General features: G+C 27.1%; 1 protein-coding gene across 1 annotated transcript in view; it reads left to right on the top strand.

The window, feature by feature from the left end:
- The window catches only part of LOC111639041 (protein ced-11-like), a gene marked incomplete at its 5' end in the record, with an annotated part of 100682 nt that overhangs the window by 34570 nt on the left and 47849 nt on the right, over nucleotides 1–18263 (top strand). The window contains one exon of the mRNA XM_023384816.1: nucleotides 238–316. Within this exon, the coding sequence (XP_023240584.1) occupies nucleotides 238–316 (79 nt within the window). The remainder of the gene's footprint in view (nucleotides 1–237; nucleotides 317–18263) is intronic.

Raw genomic sequence — 18263 nt, 5'->3', positions numbered from 1 at the left:
ATAATAATTTACTTTTATTAAAAAGCTATATATAAATATATAATTAAGCAGCAAATTATATATAATTTTCTGCTTAATTAATTAATTACTAGGTTTACTTTAATATAGATATTGAATCACCTTTAAGATTAAGAACTTAAAGTTTGATTTAAGCATCAAATAATGTTTGATTGTAGAAATTAAAATTCATTAAACTTTTAATTATACTTTTGACTGTAATAGTAAATGTTATTTCAGATGAAACTGATGATGACAATGATGATGATGATAATGATGACACAATGACAAATGGAAAGAAGTATGTTTATGAAAATAGGTTAGTAATTTATAAAATATTTTTTAAAAATCAATATGATTTATTTGGCATGACATATCATAATAAAATCATTTTCACTTTTTTCTTCAAACTAATATTACAGACATTTGAAAAAATTTAAAAGTTAAGAATATTAATTTACAATATATAATATTATAAACTATACAGAATTATGAAGACTTTATAGTATCACTCTACTTCAGAATTTCAAATATTTTGTTATTTTAAAAATATTTAGAAAAACATGTTTCAGTAATTCAAAGATATCAGTTACTTATCACAATCATATTGCATTTGTATTCTTTTAATTTAAATACTGTAAAACTGAATGATGAACATACTAAAAAACTAAATTATAACTTCATCATAATTATATTATCATTTAGTTTTCTTCTTAAGCTTAGTTTACACTGAGTGCGATTCCCCGGCAAAAGTGAAAAACAGAGCGAATAACACATTAGACATGATGTCATTTCCAGCAAATTTTACCATTTTGCGAATCACTTTGAAGTTTGGAATTGTCAAGCTTTTTCGCTAGTGAAAAAATTTCGCCACCAATTGTATTTCCATTAGTTGTCACATGGTTCTTGTTGTTTTCAAGATGGATACAGAAACTTTCTGACACAATAGAGTAAATGTTGTAATTATGCATTTTTAATATTCATCTCACCCAGCATTGTTTTCTTTTTGACCTTTCTTTCTTTCTCAGTAAATAAACAAATGTGGTTAATGACAGAATATTGGAAGTGGCTATTTTGTTTTTCAAGATGACATTTTCTCTTGCTTGCAAATGATTGGCTCCTTAAAATTTGCAATCACTTTTTGCCTTTGGTTGTATGGGTCAATTTCACTAAGTGAATAAAACTCACTTTTCTCATTTGCTTTTGCTATTTGCTGAGTGTGAACTAAGCTTTACACTTTGTCATTTTTTTGTAATATTGATATGTTTAGATAATTTTAATTATTTTTTTTCCTATTACAAACCATACAAAATATGAGTTATTGTTTGTTACATAAGTTAGTATTTGCGATTACTTATGAATATTTAAAATGAATACAAAGGCCAGATTTATTTACACTTTAAAATTGCAATATATGTACAAACATAAAAACTTAAAAATTCTAGATATATGCAGTGCCATATGCATGTTAAAATGCTTGAAATATGCATTATGCATGTTAAAAGTACTAATAATATATGTTAAAATTTGTAGGTTGAAGTGCATATGTATTCTTTGCAAGTAAATTCTTACTAATGTCATACTTTTTAGATGGAGAGGTTAAACATATGACAATAGGTGACACAAGCAATTTGAAAATTATGCTGTCACAAACCCATATTAGAATAATTTTTCATGTAGGAGATATGCAATCAAATCAGTTACAAATAAAATTATAAAATTTTTATTGAAAATGTAACAGAAAATGTAACAGGTTTATATAAATTTCATTTTCTATAAGAAGTTTATATGTATAAACATAGCCTACCGCTCTGAGGGATCTGGGATCTAATCCGGACGTATCGAAAAATCCCCAGGAATTTTTCGGAATGGTCCGCCCGGATAAGTCGGTTCACCACCCGGCCGCCCAATTGTGGGCCTGGCCGAACCCATAATGGGCTTGCTAAAAGAAGCCCTCTTAGTGCCCACAGGGCGGAAAGAGTTTAAAAAAAACNTTTTTTTATTACACAATGAAATTATTGAATATCACTACATTTTGTATTTTTAAGTAAGTTAACAATAATGAATATTTAGATTGTTATATGTTATATATTCCTGTGAATGTAATTTAATTCTCTGATGATTATTCATACATTATTAGATCAAGTAATTGCTTATTTCATTAAGTACTAATGTGTGTTGGTAATAGAATTTAGTTTAATAGATTAAATACAATTTTATTGTAACTTTCTATGTTGTTTTCTATGTTAATCAATCATTATTGAATTTATTTCTATATATATAATTATTTATAAGATGTTTGAGGATGACTGGGTTCCTAGTTCTCCTCATTCTATAGTTATATCACTGATCTAAAGTATTGTATATTTTTGTTTATAATCTTGCCAATGATAAGAAATGAGTAAATGCTCTTAATAAGTTATTAACTAATTGTAGATTTAGTTGTAGTTGTAAAAGAGAGTGTTTTGATGCTTATGTTGCACTAATGTAAGATGTAACGATACTGAGACTAAGTATATCAACATGCTGAGAAATTTGACCTGGTTTTTAGCAGGAAATGATTTATTTTAAATGTATAGGATGAAACTTATCTACATAATTTCTTTGTGAATCTTTATCAGTTTTTGCTGTTTTATTCATATTGTTGATTGAACCAAATTCAATATAATGGTATGCATTCTGTGTATGCTTCATATGCAAAAGTAAGTTTGAATACTTTACTCACATGAAATTATCTCCCTTATATTTAATTAAACATTATATCTGCACAAAATTTAAATCTTTCTTATTATTATTAAATTTATAAATATAACATTTACAATTATTTTAATCCAATTAATTTAAAGGATTTTTAGAATTTTGAAAAATGAAAGGTTTTCATGTTTGTTTTGTATTGTATCATGGAACATCATGGAAGAATGTGAGTTAAACAGTTCAAATTTAAAACATTTGAATTCTGTAATCTTATTGTGGAGAGATATTTCTTGTGAACTGCACATGCATAAAAAAGATTTATTGCATAAACAGCTATAGATCATTTGAAAAAAATAGCATTTGCAATAAGGCAAACAAGCTATAATAAAGCTTATAAAATATTTATTTAGTCCTGAAAATGGTAAAATTTGCAAAATGTCTAGTAAAATTCATAAACGCACATAAAATATACATTATTGGACAATGTTAATTTGATCCACTCAGACCCAGATAGTATTTATACCAAAATTTTAACATTACAGCATTTAAAGAAAAAAAAATCATTCACTTGCATACAAATCTGGGGTCTTTGAAAATTTGTAATTTATTCTATAATTTAAAAAAATTGCATTTTATTAACAATAATACCATCTAGTAAAAAACACTACTATTGCTGTATTAACACATTTGTACTAATTTGTACTAATTTCAATGCATGTTTGGAACTTTAATTACATCTAATTCATCAAATTGTTTTATGGAGAAAAAAAGATGAAGAATATATTCAGAAAAGTAATATGTACATTTTCAATAATAATTTGTCTATTTTTCTTTTTATTATATTATCATTATTGTGATAGTAAGTTTTATTTATCTAGTAAGCTGATTTATATTTAAATAAGTAAACATTAAATATAGTTTTAAAAGTTATTCTAAAACTATAACAACACTTAAATATATATTAAAATTAGTTTTTGTATTTTTGACATTTAACAGTTATTAAAAGTTTTATTTAAGAATTTTTTGTTAATATTTACTTAATACACACAATATGATATGTCAGATTGACACAATAGAGTAAATGTTGTAATTATGCATTTTTAATATTCATCTCACCCAGCATTGTTTTCTTTTTGACCTTTCTTTCTTTCTCAGTAAATAAACAAATGTGGTTAATGACAGAATATTGGAAGTGGCTATTTTGTTTTTCAAGATGACATTTTCTCTTGCTTGCAAATGATTGGCTCCTTAAAATTTGCAATCACTTTTTGCCTTTGGTTGTATGGGTCAATTTCACTAAGTGAATAAAACTCACTTTTCTCATTTGCTTTTGCTATTTGCTGAGTGTGAACTAAGCTTTACACTTTGTCATTTTTTTGTAATATTGATATGTTTAGATAATTTTAATTATTTTTTTTCCTATTACAAACCATACAAAATATGAGTTATTGTTTGTTACATAAGTTAGTATTTGCGATTACTTATGAATNGTGAACTGCACATGCATAAAAAAGATTTATTGCATAAACAGCTATAGATCATTTGAAAAAAATAGCATTTGCAATAAGGCAAACAAGCTATAATAAAGCTTATAAAATATTTATTTAGTCCTGAAAATGGTAAAATTTGCAAAATGTCTAGTAAAATTCATAAACGCACATAAAATATACATTATTGGACAATGTTAATTTGATCCACTCAGACCCAGATAGTATTTATACCAAAATTTTAACATTACAGCATTTAAAGAAAAAAAAATCATTCACTTGCATACAAATCTGGGGTCTTTGAAAATTTGTAATTTATTCTATAATTTAAAAAAATTGCATTTTATTAACAATAATACCATCTAGTAAAAAACACTACTATTGCTGTATTAACACATTTGTACTAATTTGTACTAATTTCAATGCATGTTTGGAACTTTAATTACATCTAATTCATCAAATTGTTTTATGGAGAAAAAAAGATGAAGAATATATTCAGAAAAGTAATATGTACATTTTCAATAATAATTTGTCTATTTTTCTTTTTATTATATTATCATTATTGTGATAGTAAGTTTTATTTATCTAGTAAGCTGATTTATATTTAAATAAGTAAACATTAAATATAGTTTTAAAAGTTATTCTAAAACTATAACAACACTTAAATATATATTAAAATTAGTTTTTGTATTTTTGACATTTAACAGTTATTAAAAGTTTTATTTAAGAATTTTTTGTTAATATTTACTTAATACACACAATATGATATGTCAGATTTAAATGATAAAAATGAAACACAAAATTTTATAATATTAATTTTATTTTTAAAAAATATAAACAGAATTTTGAATCCATCTTAACATATGTTGAATTCTACAAGTTGTATGTTTTTTTAGATAAGAACTATATTTAAAAATAAAAAATATTTTTTGTAATAAATTTTTCCATTATTATAAATGATGATGAAGTGATAAAATGTTAAAAAGATTATTTGCCTTTTATATTTATAATATCAGTTTTTAAATAATTTTTAACTTATATTTATTTTTTATTATGAAGGACAATTTTCTATGTATTTGTTATCTTTTAATGTCATTAAAGAACATTGGATTATTTTCTATATTATGGATGATGAAAATAAACTGCAATTCACTAACAATATATGCTTCTGAATATGTTAAGAAATGACTTGCCATAAAAGTGATTCTGATGTATAGTAGTATTTATCATTATTTGTCTAATACTAACCTCATATTAGTCTAATAACATTTTAATATTAATTATGATAATAAAAGAGCATAAATAATAGGCAAATTTCTTAAATTTAAAATTTTTTTTATTACACAATGAAATTATTGAATATCACTACATTTTGTATTTTTAAGTAAGTTAACAATAATGAATATTTAGATTGTTATATGTTATATATTCCTGTGAATGTAATTTAATTCTCTGATGATTATTCATACATTATTAGATCAAGTAATTGCTTATTTCATTAAGTACTAATGTGTGTTGGTAATAGAATTTAGTTTAATAGATTAAATACAATTTTATTAGTTTTGTTTGTTTTTTTAATACTTATTAAAGTTAGCTTCAGGTTTTTTTTTCCTTCTGAAAGTTCATAGCTTAAATGATGCACTATATTTTAGATTTAATGAATTTATAAAAAATTTATCTGTGCCTTTTTTTCTGTTGAAATTGATTATTACATGGGCATATATACAATGTTACCTAAATCTGATATATCATATAACATTGGCAATTGAAATGTTTATGCTAATAAAGACTGAAAATATCGAAAAGTGGATATTTATCTCAAATTAAATTTTACAAATATATGATAAATTAGATCTGATTTTAAATACATTTAATATTTTAATATCAGAATTTGCAAATTTTTTAAAATATATTTTATTTAAAAATTCTAACATATTTAATTTTTTTCTTTTAGAATTAATTTTATGCCTAAAATAACTTACTTAGCATTTCATGTATTTAATAATAATACTTTTTATATTATACTGTTATCTCTTGTTTCATATTTATTCTTTATCATCAACATATATATTTACTTTATATTTTCTTATATCAATTTTAATACCTTTTTTCTTCATATGTTTTGCTTTTATCTATATCTATATCTATATACTTTAAGTTCAATATCTTGCTTGACTCAATTTAAAAAACATTCTTCCTCATTTGTTTATTTTTTGCAGCTTCTGTATCTTCAGAATAAGTGACTAACCCTTTCCAAACACTTCATTAACCAGTTTCATATCCTGCTTCCTGCTTCTGTTAATATAAATTATGGATTTGACTATTTAAATAATTGAAAGTGCTTAGTTTTATGAAATAAATGTAAGTTGTATTTTTATATTAATTGATCATTTACTTTATTAAACATTATTTGTTTGCTTGGATATTCATTAATTATATTAACACCTACTATTCTGAAGCTAATTGTGCCTCATTTATTCATATCATTCTGTATTTCTTATAAATGAGTTATAACAAAAGAGTAATTATGAAGTCCTTTCTTCACTAAAAGTCAATATATTAATTGTCATAATTATTCATATGTCTATTATTCTTTTTATTATATTATCATTATTATTATTGTGTTAGTAAGTTTTATTTATCTAGTAAGCTGATTTATATAAGTAAATCATTAATTGCAGTAGGCATCATTTTCAAGAAAACATTCTAAATGATCTCTTATTAATTTTGACTGCATAATCTCCATTTATGATCTATGTTTTGTATGAAAAACATATTCAAGAACAAATGTTATTTGTACACTATTCAGAGAATGTTTGTTTGTAGAAAAATGTAGCTGATGATGATACTTAATATGTTTTTGCTATATTTTTTTACTAATTGCATGTGCCTGTCTTTGCTTGAGCTTTTGAGAGGGGTTGAGCGAGGGTAATAAGAACAATGGTCTTAGTGATTAAAATGGTTATTTATTGACCTGAGTATTTAGAATAATGAAACTGCAAAACACAAAAAATTGCTTGGGCTTAAATTAAGAGGGAGTAGGCTTTAGGAGCAGTTGGGGGACTCACACAGTAGTTTTTCTATGGTGTCAAAGAATATTTGTGCCAAATTTGGTTTGGATACATTGAGCAGTGTAGAGCCCTTTACCTAACAACCATAAATAATAAGTTAAGAGGAGCTGGACTTTAGGGGTGGTTAGGGTGAAGATCTGCACAGCATTTTTTCTAAAGGGTTGAAGAATATTATGCCAAATTTGATGCAGATATATTGAACATATATACATACTTATTTAGATTTTTATATATATGTTAATTCTGTTAAATCAATCTTCTATAGAAATGAAACTTATACCAAAATAGTTAGGCCCAAGTAACCATGAAAACAATATGAAACATTTCAAAAATTTCATTATGCACCTATGTAGTGTCACTAGGGATGTTCCGATACCACAAAGTTCTGATACCACAAATACCGGTATTGGTATCAGTTTTAAAGTATCAATACTATCCAGTATCAGCATCGAATATCAAAACCAGAAATTTTGCCGGCTGTTGCGTTGACTTCCAATTGTTTTTACTGCTGAGAAGGTACTGTACTTATTATAATGAAGGCTGTGTGATCCTAGGGCAACAATTAATATTTTGTTGCTTACTCCAGGGAATTGAATTCTGGCTATCTGGTTCAGAAGTCAGTGTATCAGTCAATACTTTAGTTTACACTGATATGATTAAAATCTACTCCTGCTAATGGGCTCTGCGAGTACTATTATACATGGGGTAGGGGTGAATTAGGTGAAGAGGTAAAACAGTTTTTTTACATTGAAAGTTTTTTATTTGTTTAGATTTTACAAATATTAGTTCCAAACAAGTATATAAAAATTATAGCTAATGTTAAATCATCTGATCTGATAGTCCAAGTTGATTAACAAACAAAAGTACCACATAACGTTTAACTAAATATTTATTTATAAATAATAATCAGAATTCTAATCATATACATTTGACATAATACAGGTAGCCCTCGGTTTACGCCACAGTTCCGTTCCTACAAAAGCCGGCGCAAATCGAATCGGCATAAAATGAACCCACACTTACAGTGAGGTATAGGGTTAGGTTCTACATAAGTGAAAAATAAGCAAATAATTTTGTTTATTAATACAATATAATACAAAATACATATAAATTTAATTTTTAAAATTTTATCATGAAATAAAGTGAAATGTTTTTATTAAAAAATTTTAGTTTCAGATCTCATGCATTTTTTGGAAAAAAAAGATCCATCTTTAATTTACATTTATGTTTTCTTTCATTGAGAATTTCGGAATATAGTCGAATATGATGCTCCTTTTTACATTTGCACTTCACTTTCAATCATTGTCTAACTCACAAAGTTCATCCGTCAAACTTTCCATAGTTGAAAGGATATGTTAACCTGACATAGAGCTACAGATGAGCAGAGACACTGATTGGTCAACCGCTGGTCGCTGTAGTGCATATATAAGGTCAGTTTGAGCGGGAAAATTCAAGGTGGCTAAGGAGAGATAGATATTGTCTGGCTAATAAAAAAGTATTGTCTGGCCAACAAGAAGTATATTTGTCTCACTAATGATAGTTTTTGATCACTGGAAGTGCTACTGCATTGTAAGGTGTTTTCCTGAACGAACTGATATGGGATACATTCATTGGCACTATGGATTTGAATGCCATTTATTGGATTATTATTTAATAACCTGACTCATGGATACCTAAATGTTTAGTATTTTAATATTAATTTAATGCAAATGTATAGATACCCAATAATAATAAACAGAAAAAATAAATATATTCAATAAAAATCTTTGTTTTAACGAATATACAATGTCACAGCTTGGTAAATACGTCAACACTGAAATGAAAATCAGTCTAGCATAGTGAAAATTGGGGAATTACACCACGAAATGGCAAATTGCACAGCAGCGTTATTGTGAATCTCCAAAAATCAAGGGCTACCTGTACACTTAAATTTTGAAATTTAAGTGTATGAAATTTGACATACTGGTAATACATTTATTGATTTTTGGTCATTAACATTTTTTATATAAGTTTAACTTAACAGAAAATAGTGTAAAATTTCATTTCGGTTTCTGATTTGTCTACAAAATCCAGTTTCAGCCAGACCTTACCTGTCTGTGAAAAATGAAACAAAACTGGATTCAATACCCAAAGTAAAGTATTGGTATCAGACCAAAAGTATCAAGTACAAATGTACTCAGTATTGAAGGATGATATCATTACAATATCGGTATCAGCAATATTGAGACATAAGTGCCACCTAGCAGAATGACACCACTTATTCTAACTTGTTGCATATTTTGTTAATTTCTCATTAATTACTTTTTAATGTTAATTTTCCAAACATAATACTATACTTCAATACTACAACTTTCTTATAAATAATTACTTGAGGGGCAGCTGCTGAGTCATATATATTGCCATCTAGCAAAAAGGAGCAGACAGATAGAAATCTGTTACAGTTAATTTTTTTATAATGATGAATTGGAGATCATATGTTTAAACCTCTTAAATTGTCAGATTCAAAATATGAAGTTTGGTTAAAATATGTTAATTTTCCTGTGATACAGCAACAAACATCCAAACTGACACACACTTATCATTACAGTTTTATTTATATATTGATGAGTGATCAACAACCTATTAAGTAAAATAATGTGATCTATTTAATTTCTTAAGAAAATACTTTTTTATTGCTGTCATTTTTAGTGAAATAGCAATATTTTGAAAACTATTTATAAAAATTGTTGTAAAAAATACAATACAATCAAACTTCAATTTAGTATCACTATTTGTTTACTTCTGAAATTGTCAGTAAATTGAATTTGGTGCTGAATAATAAGAATTATATATATATAATTCTTATTATTCAGTTATATTGTTATTTATATATATATAAACACTTGTGTGCAGACCTCATTATTATTTATATGAGTTTGAAAATTTGTGATTTGCTAATAAGAACATCATTTGCAATGCAAAATCATATTACTATACAATGGTTTTATTTAAATAGTAACTGTGTCTATTGTTTAAGGATTTCAGAAGCTCAGGGAAATAATGTAAAATTAACAAGTACTGTAATTATTTAAAAATACAAACTTTAATAAAAAATGAAATAGGTAATTGTATAATATACAGTATTATATTTTTAAATTACTTTTTATGACTTTTAAGTGATAAAACTGAATTCATACAATATCACAATCCAATAACCTTTTTAATTCAGCAATGTATCTTATGTATTTAGTGTACTTTTTTATTAGTATATAGAAAGTAAAACTTATTATAAAGAAAGATATCATTTATAAGTATAATAGTTTTAAAAGTCAAGTATAATTGTTTTAAAAATCAAACTTTCATAAATAATTATGTAAATACTTTATTAATAATGGATGTTAAATCAATATATGCAAAGGAAATAATTGCCACTCTTGAATAGTAACAATGGAAAAAATATGTAGTTTAAAACAGTAGCAGTGGTTATTATTTGAATAAAAGTGGCATATGTATTTAATTATTTAAAATACTGAAAAGTTCTATATTTATATATATGGGAAAGATTTATTCTCAATTATTCATTAGCACATAAGAGTAGCGTTGTTTAGAAGGATGCTATATCCTGAGTTGTCTATATATGTATATAATATTATTAAGACAGTCTCTATAATTAAATTGATGACAAATATATTCATCACTGTGATGCAAACTTTGCAGAAATATGAAAATATAGAATATTAATAGAAATGAATACAGTTGTTTTGGAACTACAGTAAACTGTCAATAATCAGGATTAATTAGACTGAATCCCATCCAAATTTTCAAATATAAGGGTAAATTAATGTCCTTTTTTTGCCAAATCTGGATTTGCAATACTTCACTGTATTTATAAATCATGCAATTATAAATTTGCTATCTAGTGTCTGCTATTTGCTTAATATTTCATATTCCAGAAATTTCAATACATAACCATTTATAAACATTGTTTAAAGTTTTTCTTTAATATTAAAATTGCTTTTTTTGTTTCTAGATTTTTGTTCATATTTATTCATTTACTCAATATTATTATTTGAAAATACAGAGAAAAATATTCCTTGTCTAGTGCAAACCATGTAATGCACATGTAAATTTTAATTTTTTCAACTAGTAGTAATATTTTTTGACATCAGAGAAGTCAATCTCTAATAGATTTCCCAAACTGTGGAGAAAACAATTTATAGAAAATATTTAATAATAAGAAAAATAACTATCTATTGAATTACTAACATTGTTATTTTACTCAAAATTTAGAATTCCTAATGATTATAAGATTATCAGATATCCAGGTTTTATTGAATGTGCTTTTTTTTCTTTTTACTTATTTATTTTTTAAATTTATTATTATCTAAATTTTTTATTTGGAAGGTAAATGGAAGGTAAATAACAAAAAATTATTCATTGTAATAATTGTTAATAATATAAACAGTTTATGGAGAATCATAAAAATAGAAAATTAGAGGCCTTTTGTGGCTTTATCTTGTTTTCCTTAATTCTCTTGTTAATAATTTTTGAGCTCCTTTTGTGCTATTAAAATTCTTTCATAAATCTCCAATTAGATAATATTGTTTTAATGTTAATTAAGAAAAATTTAAATCATATTCAAATACAGCATTAAATTTATTTTATAAATTAATTTGCATTTTAAATGAAAACTGTTCCAGAATGAATTCATAGATTTAAATATATAATATAATTTATATGCATTGAAGGATGAATTTAAAATAAGTATCAAAACACTGTAATATGTTGTTAAATATCTTTATGTACTTACTGCTATTAAATATAAAATAGTTTGTATGTGGAAAAATGAAAAAGATATACATACGTATGTATTACAAAAGTATAGAACAGATGCTTTACAAAAGTATAGAACCACTGCAAATTTACTATATGAAGGTTAGGACTTACACATATGATGTATCTACCTTTCTTATATTGTTCAGTATTTATGAAAGCATAATTTGTCAAAACTCATAGTTTCCTATATTGCATCAAACAGCAAACATTGTAAAAAAACTGATTTTAAGCACCACAAAAGTATAGAATTGACTAGTAAATGAATGCAAAAAGAATTATATACTACAAAATAGTTTAATTTAGTAATTTATTTGCACACCTCCTTTACTGATAACATCAAAAATGCAATTTGGCATGCTATCATCAAGGTTTTTTATGATCGATGACTCAAGGGCATTTCAAGCAGTGACAATTGCTTGTTTTAAGTGTTCAACGTCTGTTTACTGATGATTTGGTCAACCAAGATCCCCCAAACGTTTTCTATAGGGTTTCAATCAGGAGAACGAACTGGCCAATTCATTTACAATGGAACCTCAGTATATGACCTTAATCCGTTCCCAATGTTTGGACATATACCAAACCAACCTTTCCCATAAGAAGTAATGTAAAAATGATTAATCCGTTCTCGTGTAAAAAAAATGGCTGGCTTTAAACACCTCGCTTTCCTGGCTAGTTCCTGCTTGATTTTTCGTGAGATCAGCATGTATCTTGTTAGCTTTCTCACAAATAATTGCTTCCGATACGCTGTCTCCAGCACTGTTTTTCAGTTATCCAAAGCAAAAGCAATTTCTCGGCACGATCTAATGTCTTCGATCTCTGTTTAGAAATTGATTTAACCCCTTTCGCAACGTTAGCAGATTTAATAATGTCTTTATTTTTCACGATTGTCCATATCATCGTTCTCGGAATATGGTAAACAACAGTTAAAATCTCGAACACACGTGCCACCTTCGTATTTCTCAACAATCTCTTTCATCAGTTCCATTGTAATTCCAGTCATTTTTTTAATTTTCTGTCGTTTTTTATTTGCCTTTTTGCGATTCGTGATTAATAAAAATAGTAAAATTCTACTTACGAATTAAAATCAGAAGAAATTTAACAAAGTTATAAACCATGGCACCGCGAACGTCTAGTCTGGCCTAGTACACCGATAGTGCTACTTGTTCATTGATGGCATGTATAATTGAATTATGTCGTATACCGAACAAAAGTTGTATACCAAGCAAAATTTGTTTTGTCTAAACAGGACGTATTCCGAATTGGACGTATTCTAAAGCAGACGTATACCGAGGTACCACTGTATTTTCAAATCACTATTTTGGATCTTGTGATACATGGATAGATGCGTTGTCCTGTTAAAAATAAGAGGAATTCTTCTGAATCTATGTTTGTATGGGAACTATTTGTTCTCCAGAACTTGTTGATAGTCGGCACTGTTCATGAGATAGGTAACGAATGCCAAATCCAATTTTCTCAATACAGAAAAATCATCCCAAACCATAACACTCCCACCACTGAAGTTCCTTCATGAAAAATACTTGGGCTTTTTTTGTAAATCATGCCAGTAGAATGCTAAATCATCTAGCCCATCCAAATTAAATTTTTTTTTTGTTTAAAAAGATTATCTATACAACAAAAAGATGTTATTTTTTGCTGTGCTAGCACAATAGGTCTAAATGAAACAAAAAACTTACCTTATTCTATTGAGTGGCCATGTTTTTCTAGCAAAATTGGGTAGGGCAGCTTTGTGCTCAGGCTTAAGAGCAGGAGCCCTTCTCATTCGAGACCAAACAATGTTGTTGTTGCCATGTAAAACTCTTCAAACGGTTTCGTGATGTACTACTTAAATACCCAAATCATTCTAATTATCAATTAGAGATTAGACTATGTACAAAAAATTTATTTAATTTTTGAGTCTATCAATTCATCCTTTTTTCATACACCATAGAAATAGCCTTTACATTGGTTTGAAGAACTCACTTCATAAAAACGAATAACAATAGGTAAAATTTACAATTAAAAACGATCAGATGTCAGCCTTTCATTTTAGATATCTGACACCTTAACATTAAAAATTAAGTAAATCTTCTCACCAACTGCCAAGTTTTATACCATCTGTATCAGGTTCAAGCCCTCTAGTGGTGAATATGAGTTATCTTTGATTTGCATATAGTTACAATTTCATGATGAACTCAGGATATTTTTCTTCTAATTATCAATTAGAGATTAGACTATGTACAAAAAATTTATTTAATTTTTGAGTCTATCAATTCATCCTTTTTTCATACACCATAGAAGTAGCCTTTACATTGGTTTGAAGAACTCACTTCATAAAAAGGATGAATTGATAGACTCAAAAATTAAATAAATTTTTTGTACATAGTTTAATCTCTAATTGATAATTAGAAGAAAAATATCCTGAGTTCATCATGAAATTGTACCCAAATCATCTCAAATTTTACATGTTGATGTTGTGGAATTAGAAGCTGCATTAATAATTCATCTGCAGTCTTGCAGGGTAAGTTTTGAAAGACATTCACTGCTATTGCCTGATGACTTAAACCAGTGCTTCTCAAAGCTACAATTTGTCTTTTCTTAAAGTCTGTTAAATGTTATGATAAAAAAAAATACCACAAGGCATGATGAAAAAAAATCTTTCATACTTTAAACTTGCAAGAAAGATGGTGGTTCTATACTTATGTGGCAGTATGAAAAGTGACTTCTTTGCTATTTTGCAGTCAGCCATGTATTAGTTTCCTAAAATTATGTTTTTATAAGTTAAGTGCTGAATTACACATAAAAAAGTCTATTTCTATCTATTAGAGCATGTTCTGACCTTAAAAGACTAATTTTTTTGAGTGGTTCTACACTTTTGTGGAGCACCTTACATAGTTTATATCTGTGTAGAAAATTATATAAAAGTTTACCTCGAAAGATACTTGTAATAATCAGGTTTTAGCTCTATTAAGTTTATATTGTTGCAATGTTTGGCTGATGGCATCACATTTTTATTTAAACTTTATAGTTCTGTATATCTAAATATATAAAATTACTTGTCCTGACTGACTGAGTCACTGATTCATCATCGCCCAAAGCAAACCGCTGAACCTAAAGAGGTGAAATTTGGTACACAGTTAGGGTGCATCATGGAAACACACACTAAGAAGGGAATTTTCGAAATTCCCCTGCAGGAGGAGAGGGAGAGCATTAAGGCTTAACTAGAAGAACGGCTTCTACTGTACCATTTTAGATGCGATTTTTTGTTTTCAACTATGTTTAGTCTTCATTGAGTACTTAGGTGTATTAAATTGATAACATTTCAGACATTGTTATAAGTATTTTTATATATTTTGATTTTTTAACCAAATGTTTGAACCGTTTTAAATTCGAATTTGTTATTGCATATTGGTTTGATTATAGAATGATTGTAAACATTCCAGAAAATTGATCAAATTGAAAACAGTTTGTTTGATTCTCAGCAATTCTCATCATTCTCAGCGGTAGGTGTTATATAACAATTACTATGGTTGTTGAAATACTGAATATAAATGGGGTTTGCTTGCAAAACCTCCGCAGGCAAAGTCGCAGGTAACAACTAGTTTTTACATATTTGAAAAGGCAAATTGTATTGGAGTGTATTCTATGACTACGGAAATTTTAACATTGGATATAACCATCTTTCTTATCTACAATTGATTTCATCATTTATATACAGGATGGGCCAAAAGTCTTTACTGTATAAAAACGAAATAACTGTTTTACTTTTAATTATTTTTGAACTTTCTTTTTAACATTATAATGTACACATCTTGGAGATGTTTTTGGCCTAAACATGAAAGTTAACATCCTTTAAATGACCCCCATTTTCCTCTTCACAAAGGTGAGCTATTTCTATGGTAAAGTGACTTTTGGCCCACCCTGTACTTTTGAAGGAATTACCGTAAATCTGCACAGATTTACGGTAATTCCAATGTATAAATTTTCGTCAAATTTTTATAGTTTTAGCGTATATCTGTCCTATAAGATGACTCCCAAACTATCAATAGCCTATGAATTTAGTTTAGATCAGCAATCATCATCTGAATAATAACACTGTATAGCGTATACGGAATTATATCCTATTCATAATTTTTTGAAAGAACTTCAAATTTTATTTTCTTGCATCTGGCAGCACTGTCTTGCAATTGTTGCAAACATTCACACTGATTCATGCAGTCAGGTAATGACCTTGACTATTCACAAAAATGTTGTATGGGCTATTCTATTTTGTGGACATACCCTACTCTCTACCAGTAAATAATTACAGTTTTTTTGTTTTTTTATAATCATTTTATTTTATATAAATTTCAATCTAATTTTTTTGTATCTGTTTTATAAGATGACCCCAGATTTTTGGGGTCTTTTTTTATGATTTAACTATCATCTTATCTGCACAGATATACGGTATATATAACTCAAGAAATTAATTGTATTTATTTTCAATTAAATGTTTTTGAGATATTTCACATCTTATCATAAGATTGAATGCTTCTAAATCATTTCAAACATAGAACATAGGAGTGTGTTCCAAAAAGTTATAACAGATTCAAGTATGAATCTTATTTTGCTTTAAAACTGTTAAACTGTTCAATTTGATGAATGTGAAATGTCCCACAAATCATTTAATCAAAAATAAATGTTTGACTCAGATCTAAAATTTTATTATAGATAAATAGTTTTATAATTGTTTTTCTGCAATGTTTTCATATATGAAGCCATAAATATATAAACAAAAGCAAGCATAAAGCTGTGAGAAGCCAGGGTCAATAGGCAGTTATTATTGACACTTAATCAGCATAGTTAGGTAAAAACCACTCACTTTGTCATTGGATGGCCTTAATATACTAATTTAAGAATGTGGAGACAAGACGATCGTAAAAACGTCATCTCTTGTCAGGATTCCTAACTCACAATAGTACAGTGGTACCTCAGGTTACGAACGCCCCAGAATACGAAATTTTCAGGATACGACATGAAATTCGAACATAATTTTGCTCCACGATACGAACAAAAACTCACCATACGACGTTACATTAGTTCGCATTTTTCATTTGTTTTTCTTACTACAGTTATTTTTTTAAATGTATTACTTGGCTTTAATTTGAGTATGTTTTTCGCGTTGGAACGAATTATTTAGTTTTACATGTAATCGTATGGAAAAAGATGATCCACCTTACGACATTTTCATGATACGATCTCAGTTTCAGAACGGATTAATTTCGTATCCTGAGGTACCACTGTAGTTTCTTTCTACGAGGAGGGCTATTGATTACAAGTGGGAAAATTAATGGGTAAGGTTATCGATAGGCATCCATTTCCATATTTAATCAAGTGACACAGACAGGTTAACAAATAACAAACAAAAGTTTAATGAATATAATAAAGAAATACATAAAGGAATAATCTATCGCTATATCATCTAACTACTTACACCTCTAAATATGGAGAGAGAGCTTACATAAGGTTTGACATAATACCTCTGAATATAATCGTTGATCTTGATTTCTTTCTTGGTTCGTATGCAAGGTGGAAGTTGGGAAGTTGGGGAGACTAGGCACAAACAAAAGTTCAGGAGAACTGTCTGGAATGGCCAAAGTTACCTCGAATCAGGCACATAAAACCTTTATATTCAGAAATTTTCTCTAAGGAGGAGTTCGGACTGTGGTCATCTGACAATGAGTCGAGTTAGTTAGGAGTCTAGTCATTAGATACAATAGTAATTTTCTCAGGAAGTAAACGGTCAGGAAAGGAAATTGTACTTCCTCATTCGCCGCAAATTTTTTTCAAAAGGTGAAAAAGTGCGCAATTTAATGATGAAATATTACATTGAGATTTAGATTTTAGAAAAATAAATTAATCTCATATTCAGATTCTCACAATACATTCACAGTTTAATCGAGAATGTGATATTGTTTTGTCAATAGAACTGTGAATATATTTATGCCAAAGTTTTCAATGAGAAGATACATGTTTGTTTATATTTATAAACAAAATATTTTTGTAATTTGATATTTTGAAAAGCTTATTTGAAGATAAAAGTTAAAATTTTTAAATATTTTGACTTATTTTCAAAACCTTTATTTAGAAATTTTTAAAACAATAATGGATGGTTTGACTTTAAAGAGAGTGATTTAAATATTAAATATTATTTTACACTACA

The sequence above is a fragment of the Centruroides sculpturatus genome, unplaced genomic scaffold (assembly GCF_000671375.1).
Source record: "Centruroides sculpturatus isolate CEXI.00-Female unplaced genomic scaffold, Cexi_2.0 scaffold1187, whole genome shotgun sequence".
NCBI lineage: Eukaryota > Metazoa > Arthropoda > Arachnida > Scorpiones > Buthidae > Centruroides > Centruroides sculpturatus.
This window is presented reverse-complemented; position numbering and strand designations above follow the sequence as displayed.